Source organism: Megalops cyprinoides, chromosome 20, assembly GCF_013368585.1.
Source record: "Megalops cyprinoides isolate fMegCyp1 chromosome 20, fMegCyp1.pri, whole genome shotgun sequence".
Taxonomy (NCBI): Eukaryota; Metazoa; Chordata; class Actinopteri; order Elopiformes; family Megalopidae; genus Megalops; species Megalops cyprinoides.
In genome coordinates this window covers 264,100-274,537 of record NC_050602.1, presented here as the reverse complement: position 1 = coordinate 274,537, position 10,438 = coordinate 264,100, and the positions used below count along the sequence as shown (strand labels likewise).

Genomic DNA, 10,438 nt, shown 5'->3' with positions numbered 1-10,438 from the left:
ATCGATTTTCTCTTCCAGAAGCAATGCTTAGAAGCACGGGGTTCAGATTGATCAAAATAAAGCTGTAAACTGTCTGTTTTAAGGCTATTCCATTCTCCTGCCACATTCACACCACACACCCCAGGCTGGCTGGTTTTGGTTGTCTAGAAGCTTGACCTTCTGCTGCAATCATCTGAGATTCCGCCAAGGATATCATGTTGGTGGTCTTTCAGGGTGGTATCTACGTCCAAGGCAAGGGACAGAGTGGCTGTGGACTCGCTTCCGATGTTGCGGGTCTCTCACCACAACACCGGTACCTTGCCGATGTGCCAGACTGCAGCTGTGTCCATAGCACATGCACAATGTAGCAAATCAGTTTTCAATGATGACAGGAGAGTTCTAGGATTATTTCCCTTTCATTTTCTTATTTTCAAGTGAGCGAGAGCATGCTCACTTCATACATATGCTTTAAAACATATTTGTAACGAATTTTCAGACCCGTAATTTTTCTATTTGCAACCCGAGTTTTCTATTTGATATTTGTTTTACATACAGAGGGAATTTAGCATGCTCACTGAGTATTAGTGGGTAAAGCAAAGTTTTCAAGGGGACACTTCTGATTAAAGAATTAAAGATTAAAGCATTTTAATTATTGAAATTATACATGTATTTATGAACACATTTCCTTCCAGTCATCCATCCTTTCTTTCGTTTTTTCTCAGTCCAAAGACAGATGCTTTCTGAGCATAAGGAAATGTTTCATACATTCTGGAATAATCAGGTCACAAGCATGTTTACTTTGTTATTGGTTACACGGTATGGGACACAGTCAAATATGGCCAGATTTTGGCTTTGCTTCAACTCTGGTAACCCCTATGTATAATATGAGAGAGACAATATAAAATGACTCTGTTTGGAAGGCAAGCATTTAGAAAACTGACAGTACATCGTGCTGGATATTTTTTAAGATAACTGGCTGCAATTGATAGGACACCAGGGGACAGCAGTGCCTAAGAGAGGATTTTCTGTTCCACTGTGTGATATACCTTATTCAGCAGCTATTGTGGGTTCTCTTCCTAACATTCTACCTGAACTCTGACACCCCACTTTTCAATTTGAGCTCGAACATGCTGCCACTCACACAGATTTTTTCACTTGTTCACAGGCATCGGTGTGAAGCAGGTGCTGCATAAATTCACAACTCTTTTTATGGCCTGGATGCAGTAATGTAATCTCCTGTAGCTACTGTCAGCCCATCCTGACGATATACAGACCAACTGAGGTGTGTAGCGCCTGCTCTGAAGTGATGCTCCTGAAGGAGCCACATATTTCTGTGTAGATGTGCACTAAGGCAGACTGAGATCAGGTCCACCCATATCTGCTCTTCTGATTAACAAGGGGTGAGTCAGAGGCCTTCACATTACTCATCTCACCTGTAAATCTCTCTTCCTCCCCTGTCTTTTTGACAAGGTGGCAAATGATAATACAATAAGGACTTACTTACTTAGCGAAGAAGGGAAAAAATGTTAATGCCAATGGTTAGATTGCACCAGAAATGACATTATAACACGTACTCATGAAATGAACAAAAAAAATATTTTGAGCTAAAGTTTTCATTTTGAAAAGAATGACATTACGTCTATTTACAATTAAATGGTGGCAATTCGAAGATTCTGCTCATCCGCCAAGGCTCCAGGGTCATACCCAAGGTGTGTGGCGCCGCTCTAAAGTATTGTGACGAAATATTAAGTCACAGTAGCAGAAGACCAAAGTAACATGACTCTCTCTTCCTGGCTGCTGTATTCTGTGTTCATAAAGTCTCTGAAAAGGCACGTCTCCTGCTGCATGATCCAGTCAGGGCTGAGCGCCATTGGTCGCCGTTGGTCACAGCTGGTCGGCCAGCAGCTGTTGGAATACCTTGATCAGGCCCTGAAAGTTGATTCTCTTCTCTGGTGCACTCTCCCAGCACCTCCTCATCTGGGCGTAAACCTGCATCCAGCACAACAAGAAGCCTCTTAATGGAGCTTCACTGTAATTCTATATACAGGCGCCTATCAAGGTCCAGTACTAAAAAACCGATCTCTGTAAAAAGCCTGGGCCTTTGTGTTAAATCTACTGAAACATTACATATGTAACTAAACATTTTAATGCAAATAAACTAATGTTACGAAAAGGGTCTTGAAAAAATGGTCATGTGAAAGATGTCTTTAAGCACAAGGGCATGCTAGCAGTAGCAGTAAGGCATACATGTGTTGAGCAGTAAGGTACACTAGCTATAGCAGTAGGGCACACATGTGTAGATCAGTAGGGTACACTAGCTATAACAGAAGGGCACCTCCATTCCATACCATTTCAGGGCAGTTTGGTGGACAGGGCAGCCTCCTCCCCTCCTCCAGTACTTTCACCAGCCTGTGCACTGTCATCTGTCCATGGGTTCGACCAATCATCTTCAAGAACACCTGAGTGTATGAAATGTCAGGATGTATAGTCAGGTTAAGATGATTCATTCAAGTATTCTGTCATATGAAAATCAGTTTGATTACCACCATGATCAAAGACAGAAACATTAACAGCAGGGGATACACTCTTGGAGCACAGGCAGATGAATCAGTTTTATGGCAGATTTGTATTCTATTATAACTTCAAAGCCATTTTCCATTCAGGGGGGAAAACTCCAGCCAGGTGCTAAGACACAGGCACTAGGAGTGTAATCTGTCACTCTGGGTAGAGGTAGGAAGCATCCCTCAGCTCCCTTAAGCCTCTGTCTGGCACCAGGAAGGATCTTTAGAAAAAGGTTTGCATGATTGAAGTGGTATGGCTAGAGTGGTAGGAGCTTCACAGCAGTTGCTGAATGATGGGGGCAGAATGGGGCCTTACCACCATAGGGCTACACTCCGTCTCACAGTAAGTCAGGAGCTCATACATGGTCACTCCAAAGGACCACACGTCCGATGCACGGTAGAACTTGCAGTAGACCAGGCACTCTGGGGCATACCTGGACAGGAGAAGAGATGGTTAGGTGAGAAACAGTGAGACAGGCTACCCAGAATTGGTCTACAGCTGTCAGTCCATAAATGTCCAGTCCTGCTTACATTTGATTGAGCTCTCAATTCATGGCCAACTGGAGTGGTGTGGTGCATACTGAAGTGGCAGTAGGGAAAACCATCATCATACACTAAATACCACAGAGAGCACTACTAAGGCCATGAGAAAATGTGAGCATGTGAGCACTTCTAACAAATTAAAGAGAATATTTGCTCTTCCTGGACATACTGCATAAAAGAACCACACTGACCTCTTTTCAGATTTCAAATAATTCAGAAGAGTACAGACCTCTCTCGTCCTCCTCAGCCACCACATAATCAGATAGATTTCCCACAGAGCATTGAATCAGAGAGTTAAGGGAAAACGTATGTGGGAGACTTTGGCTGTGGAGAGTGAGAAACTTGGAATGACTGGACCCTCACCAGAAGACGGGGCTGTCCAAGTCATCCTTCACCGTGTAGTAACCTTCGTTGTCCTTGATGCTCTTGGTCAGCCCAAAGTCTCCAATCTTGACGGTGTTCTCATTTTCCACCAGTACATTCCGAGCTGCCAGGTCTCGGTGGATGTAGTTCAGTGATCCCAGGTAGTCCATTCCCTGGGGGGAATATGATGATTTGTACATCAAATACTGGCTTGGACTGCTTTCTTCACTTCTTCATCTGGAGTTGCATGACCTGCAGCATACCTGGCATATCTGGACAGCATAACTGAGGAGCCTTTTGAGGTCTGTTTTAGCCTTGTTTCGGGGCAGGTACTCCTTCAGACTTCCAGCGGGCAGGTACTCCATGATCAGCTTGATTGCCCTTCCACCTACACAGGAAATGAAACATAAACAGGAAATGACACTGACACAGCCTATTCTGCTGTCTCTTCTGTGACACACACAGCCTGTAAAATGATGACTGTCCAAAAGTTGTTTTTGATTGGCTTGTAATTTTTCCGGATTATTAGGATCATACCTCTGCATTTGATACCTTTACCTCATTCCTGCAGCATTACCGTACCACCATACACTCCATATTACATCATTTCATTTAGAGACTGGGTAACATCAAATAGTAGTAACAAGAGACTTAGCTAGATGCCATCAAACAAGACCCAAGCATGTGAAGCATGTGTATCCCGTTCTAGCCTGCGGGGGTGCTGTGCTGGCCGCTCACCCTCCTCGCTGCAGATGCCCTTGTATTTGACAATGTTCTGGTGGTACAGGGCCCTCAGGATCTCAATCTCCCGCCACAGGTTGCTGCTCTGCTCCTCCTTGTTTTCCGGCTTCAGGGACTTGACAGCCACCATCTCGCCGGTGCGGTCCCCCCGGGGGTCATATCTGCACAGCTCAACTTTTCCAAAGTGACCCTGCACAAGAGGGAGCAGAGCCAGGCCACACCCACTCACTGAAGTGCACTTATATTAAATCTCCACTCAATCACACACTGATGTACATTTATCATACGCTCAAAGTTAGGTGTTACAATTTGTGAAGTGTTTGGTAGTTTTTAATGAATTATTTGACCCAAATACAGTAGCTTCTACACACCGGAAATTCTTACCATACAGAAGAGAACCTGGATGTGGGAAATTTTTAGTGATGGACTAAATAATTTGCCTGTTTAGATCAAAATGACTTGGAATGAACACCAACGACTGCTCTGAACAGCCCATACCTCTCCCAGATCCCGAATCTTTTTCAGGAACCTCTTCTCAAATACGGTGGGGTCGACTCCTTGTGGGGGCACTTTGGGGGAGACAATGGGGTCTGCGTGAGGGGAAACAAAACACTGTCACTCTATAGCCAATAAAAATGTGCTTCATTTTACTTTGCCCTGAAAACTCCAAAAAATTAGCAGATGTTAAGCTTTGACACTACTAAAACCACTTATGGTGATGTTATGAAAGATAATTATCATTATTATTACTATCATTATAAGAAAAGGAAAAGAGAATGGAACTCAGCCACCTAAGGACACATGAGATATTTTTGGATGATGTAGCTTCACAAAGCAGCCATATGTGATCTTATAAGAAATCTTGTCAATGCAATACACGCACCACTCTGTAATGCCTTTACTACAGAAAATGGAAACAGGATATCAGAGCAGTCTTACTCTGCTCCTCCAGCTTGTTAAGGTCCCTCACAATTGCCCTGAAGAAGGGCCTCTTTCGGGGATCGTAGTTCATGCACTGGGTCATGAGGTCAGCCAGCTCCTTGCAGTCTGGGGTTGCCAGTACACACTCTGCTGTATAAAACATCTCTTTCTGCTCAGAAATAAAAAACACCAACCAACCAATAAAAACCAATGTTAGCCTGAGATGAGGCCCAATCAATGCAAGCCTTGAGAAAAGAAAAGCTAAAAACAAGCTTTTTTTTTTTTTTCAAATTAACTAAACTGCCTTCACAGCAAGCACACTGTCAAGCTAACATTCCAGAAACAATCAGCCAAATGTTCCAGAAACATTCTGAAAATTCATTATGAATACTTATGATGTTCCCAGGGTTGTTTCAGATGGGAATCCTGTTGGAAGTTTGTGAGGGTGTCCTGACAAGGAAGAGGAAATGGCAGGGGTAATTTTTTAGGGAGTTGCAGGAGCACCTCACCTCAGTGAGCTTCTTGTCCTTGAGTGGCACCTCGCCATCGTAGCAGATCTCCCACAGCGTGGTGCCAAAGCTCCACTTATCCGCTGCAACGCTCAGCTCCTTGGCGTTCCGCACACACTCTGGGGCGATCCAAGGAATCCTGTCCACACATTCTGGAGACAACATACACTCATCAGTGACCACACTTCCCAGCCCGACATGCCCGACGACCTTTAACCCTCCACAATGCCTCAGATCCATCTGCCATTCCAACATGCACCACCTCACATCCTGTCCACATGCAAGTGTACACAGCTGAATCCTGTCCCCAGGTGACATCCAGATCTTGGATCAATCATACAGCTACTACTGGTACCACCACCACTACTGAAAATACTACCACCATTACTAGTACAACTACTACTACTAACACTATGACTTTTAATAGAAGAATTGTTTCTAGTGTGACCTAATACTTCTGATTCTCAAAATGATCACAGAACCAGCACAGTTATAATAACAGTTAAACAGACATAGGAGAGCTGAATAACATACAATTAGCCTGTGGTGCACCCATAACATGTGAGTAAGCCAAACGTGCTCCCACTCTGATATCTCGTCTTCAATTTCCTATAATCCCATGATGTTGCTTGTTGCAAGATCTCTGAGCGTACCTTCCCTGGAGAGTACGGTGATGGGGATGCCTGGGTCACTCAGCTTAATGAAAGGGCCACTGTCACTGTTCAAGCCGTCCCGTGCCAGCAGAATGTTCTTGGTGCACACATATCCGTGCACCAATTTTTTGTCCTCCTGGAGCACGGGGCAAACAAAGGGATGAGAAATGGGGTTTAGAAGCAGGAGAACGGCACAACTTGTACACTGACACACCCTGTGAGTTTCTTCTCTCCATGACGAGATTTTAAACAAATCCTCTCACAGACACATTCCTTCCGCTCATACATTGTCGTGTACATCCCATCCTCTCCAGCCCTGCATACTGGCAAAACAGTGAAACAGTGCTCACAGTTGAGCTGTGCCATTTCCACAGACATTCTATTCTGTGTATATATTCAGCTCCTGTGTTGCTTCGGCCCTTCATCCAAGCAGGTCCATTTGGTAACGGGAGGATCTAGTGCTATCTGAGGTGTTACTGACCATGGATGTCCTTCAGGTATGGTCATAATAAGCCAGCAAATTCAGAACATTTTCAGTTTCAACACTTGTGTCCAGTGTGGCAGATGGGAATTTGTGCCTGGAGGTTAAGAAATTACTGAAAAAAAAAGAAAAAAATCATTTGGGTGTCTCACCAGATAGCTGAGAGCACTGGCCAACTGCTTTGCCACCTGGAACTTCCATGCGGTAGTGAGGAAGTGACGCTGTCGCCGCATGAAGAGGTCCAATGGGCCTAGCTCCACAAACTCCTCCACCATGATGTCTGGAGCAAGACAGCAACAGCAATGCTTTCAGTTACTCACATTAGAAGGAGATTATGTCTCTGACCCCTGACAGCCAACTGGTTGAACAAACAGTGCCGTTTAATTCGCCGTTGGTATGGCTGCATGAATTGACAGGTAGCAGGAAATGATACTGCAGTGGTAGAATGGAAACCTGTCAATTCCCAGACTATGGACTGGGAAGATTCCCTTCTTTGGGTTTCACTGACAATCACATGGAGATAATGGAACTTCCACAAAATAGTCAAAGTAGGTACAGATTAGAGGTTTGTGCTGCTTGGTTAGGGCACTTGTCTGCTAGCTTGATTAAAGGCCTTCTTTGTTATTAGTGTAACAGTGTAACTGTGCAGCCTGGTTAGGGGCCTTGTTTGTTATTAGTGTAACAGTGTAACTGTGCAGCCTGGTTAGGGGCCTTGTTTGGTATTAGTGTAACGGTGTAACCGTGCAGAAGTGGAGCCTGTTTAGGGGCCTTCTCTCTTGTAGGTGTAATGGTGTAATAGCCTGGTTAGAAGCCGTCTTTGTTGTTGGTGTAACAGTGCATAAGTGTAGCGTGGCTAGGGACCTAGTTTGTTAGTGGTGTAACATTGCAGAAGTGTAGCCTGGTTAGGAGCCTTGTTTATCACTGGTGTGACACTGCAGAGGTGTAGCTTGATTAGAGGCCTTGTTTGTTGTTGGTGTAACAGTGTAACAGTGTAACAGTGCAGAAGTGGAGACTGGACTGGCTGCAGTTTTGGAGCATTCAGGTGTCACTTACTCTCCAGTTCACGGGCACAGACACCATACAGCAGAGCAATATGTTTGTGGGAGATCTGCCGCATCATGCTGGCCGTTTCAAAGAATGCCTGTGAAGAGAGCAGAGAGAGGGACAAGGTTAGAGTCAAGAGGGAGAGAGGGACAGGGTCAGAGTAGAGAGGGGGTGAGAGGGACAGGATTAGAGTGGAATGGGAGAGAGGGACAGGGTTAGAGTGAAGAGGGAGAGAGTGAATGGCTTAGAGTAGAGAGGGGGTGAGAGGGACAGGGTCTCACCAGTGAAATGTCTCTGTGAGCAGACCCCAGCACTTTCAAGACCACTTTGACTTGGTGAGAGGAACTGTATCCACTGTCGTCGTCCTCCTCCTCACTCCTCACCTTCAGTGAGCCCAAGTAGATGTTGGTCCTGGTCCCACGCCCCAGGTGCTCCCCCTGAGGAGAACAAAGTGCAGTTATACACACTTGCATACACATAAACACAAACATGCACACACACATACACACATAAACACCAACACACACGCACGTATGAACACACAAACACAACTGCACATACACATAAACACAAACGTGTTCACACAAACAGACACGCACACACACACAATCATGCACAAATAAACACACACACATGCACACATACAGAGACACATGCACTTGCACACACACGCACACACTGATGTATGTGCATGAATGTACACACAGGGAGCCATACCTGGACTATGTCTTCCTTGAAGATTCTGTGGAAGCTCAGCTGACTCAGCAAGGGGGTAGGGTAGTCCAGCACCCTGTTCTTTGTCACCACCAGAAGGTTGGAGATTTCTGAAACAAAATGCAGGCTTGCAATTGAGGACAGTCCATGTGTAGGAGCAGTTTATCCTGAGGTTACTCGCTTAAAATGATGCTAAACACCATGTGTTTAGCTGTTTCTCAGACAGAAGGACAGTGTGTCACACCTTGCAGAAAGACAGTGCTGTGTGTGTCCCGCACCCGTGTAGGCATGTGATGGATGAGAAGATGTGGCTTCCTGAGAGAACACCTGCAGCTCCTCCGGTACGTCTTGGGTAGGGGCAAGGCAAGAGCAGGTCTGCAGCACTGCTGCCCAAACGTGCACCCCTCTTGCGCCCTCCCTCTCTCAGAACACTAACTGCTGTCTAAAAGGAGAACTTTCTCTCTTTGCGTTATACACTCAGTGACCCCTTTATTAGGTACACCTATACACCTGCTCATTGATGCAAATATCTAATCAGCCAAACATCTGGCAGCAACTCAATGCATAAAATCATGAAGACATAGTCAAGAGGTTCAGTTGCTGTTCACACCAAACATCAGAATGGGTAGTATATCTGATTTAAGTGACTTTGACCGTGGGATGATTGTTAGTGCCAGATGGGGTGGTTTGAGTATCTCAGAAACTGCTGATCTCCTGGGATTTTCATGCACAACAGTCTCTAGGGTGTACAGAGAATGGTGCAAAAAATAAAAAAAAATCCAGCGAGCGGCAGTTCTGTGGGCAAAAACGCCTTGTTAATGACAGAGGTCAGAGGAGAATGGCCAGACTGGTCCAAGCTGACAGGACGGCGACAGTAACCCAAATAACCACATGTTACAACAGTGCTATGCAGAAAAGCATTTATGAACATACAACACGTCGAACATTGGGGGGGATGGGCTACAGCAGCAGAAGACCCCTCTGGGTACCACTCCTGTCAGCTAAGAACAGGAACCTGAGGCTACGGTGGGCACGGGCTCACCGGGCTCACCAAAACTGGACAGTAGACGATTGGAAAAACATCGCCTGGTCTGACGAATCTCAATTTCTACTGCAACATACAGATGGTAGGGTCAGAATTTGGCATAAACAACATGAATCCATGGATCCATCCTGCCTTGTGTCAACGGTTCAGGCTGGAGGTGGTGGTGTAATGGTGTGGGGAACATTTTCTTGGCGCACATTAGGCACCTTAATACCAACTGAACATCGTTTAAATGCCACAGCCTACCTGAGTATTGTTGCAGACCATGTGCATCCCTTTATGACCACAGTCTACCCATCTTCTAATGGCTACTTCCAGCAAGATAACACGCCATGCCACAAAGCACATGTCATCTCAAACTGCTTCCAGGAACATGACAATGAGTTCAGTGTACTCCAGTGGCCTCCACAGTCACCAGATCTCAATCCAATAGAGCACCTTTGGGATGTGGTGGAACAGGACATTCGCAGCATGAATGTGCAGCCGACAAATCTGCAGCAACTGCATGATGCTATCATGTCAGCATGGAGCAGAATGTCTAAGGAATGTTTCCAGCACCTTGTTGAATCCATGCCATGAAGAATTCAGGCCGTTCTGGGGGCAAAGGGGGGTCCTACCCAGTATTAGAGAGGTGTACCTAATAAAGTGGTCACTGAGTGTAGATTCCTTGCTCTGATTTCAAAGTAGACTGAACATTTCAAAACCTTCAGCTCTGAAGTAAACAGACACTAGACGCCCCAACTCTGGAAAACCACATTTTTCTACTCTCTCTTCCTGCCTGACATGAACACCACGCTCCCTGCCATCATATAAACACAGCAGCACAGCCCGACTGATTGCAAGAGGACCCACAGTAAAACAGCTCACCACCTCCATAGCATAGC

At 45.4% G+C, this 10,438-nt stretch overlaps 1 protein-coding gene across 5 annotated transcripts in view; it reads right to left on the bottom strand.

Moving 5' to 3' along the window:
• Positions 1-540: 540 nt before the first annotated feature.
• Positions 541-10,438, bottom strand: part of LOC118795261 (tyrosine-protein kinase JAK1-like) — a 46,931-nt gene continuing 37,033 nt past the window's right edge. For 4 of the 5 annotated variants that reach the window (XM_036553623.1, XM_036553624.1, XM_036553621.1 and 1 more), the window contains 14 exons: positions 8,513-8,619; positions 8,077-8,232; positions 7,805-7,892; positions 6,904-7,031; positions 6,271-6,406; positions 5,618-5,769; positions 5,127-5,277; positions 4,686-4,777; positions 4,185-4,377; positions 3,710-3,834; positions 3,447-3,619; positions 2,857-2,974; positions 2,328-2,438; positions 541-1,968 (listed from right to left, as the gene is read on the bottom strand). In XM_036553623.1, coding sequence (XP_036409516.1) covers positions 1,864-1,968; positions 2,328-2,438; positions 2,857-2,974; positions 3,447-3,619; positions 3,710-3,834; positions 4,185-4,377; positions 4,686-4,777; positions 5,127-5,277; positions 5,618-5,769; positions 6,271-6,406; positions 6,904-7,031; positions 7,805-7,892; positions 8,077-8,232; positions 8,513-8,619 — 1,835 coding nt within the window. In that variant the 3' untranslated portion in view covers positions 541-1,863. The remainder of the gene's footprint in view (positions 1,969-2,327; positions 2,439-2,856; positions 2,975-3,446; positions 3,620-3,709; positions 3,835-4,184; positions 4,378-4,685; positions 4,778-5,126; positions 5,278-5,617; positions 5,770-6,270; positions 6,407-6,903; positions 7,032-7,804; positions 7,893-8,076; positions 8,233-8,512; positions 8,620-10,438) is intronic. The other variant, XM_036553625.1, reaches the window with a different exon arrangement.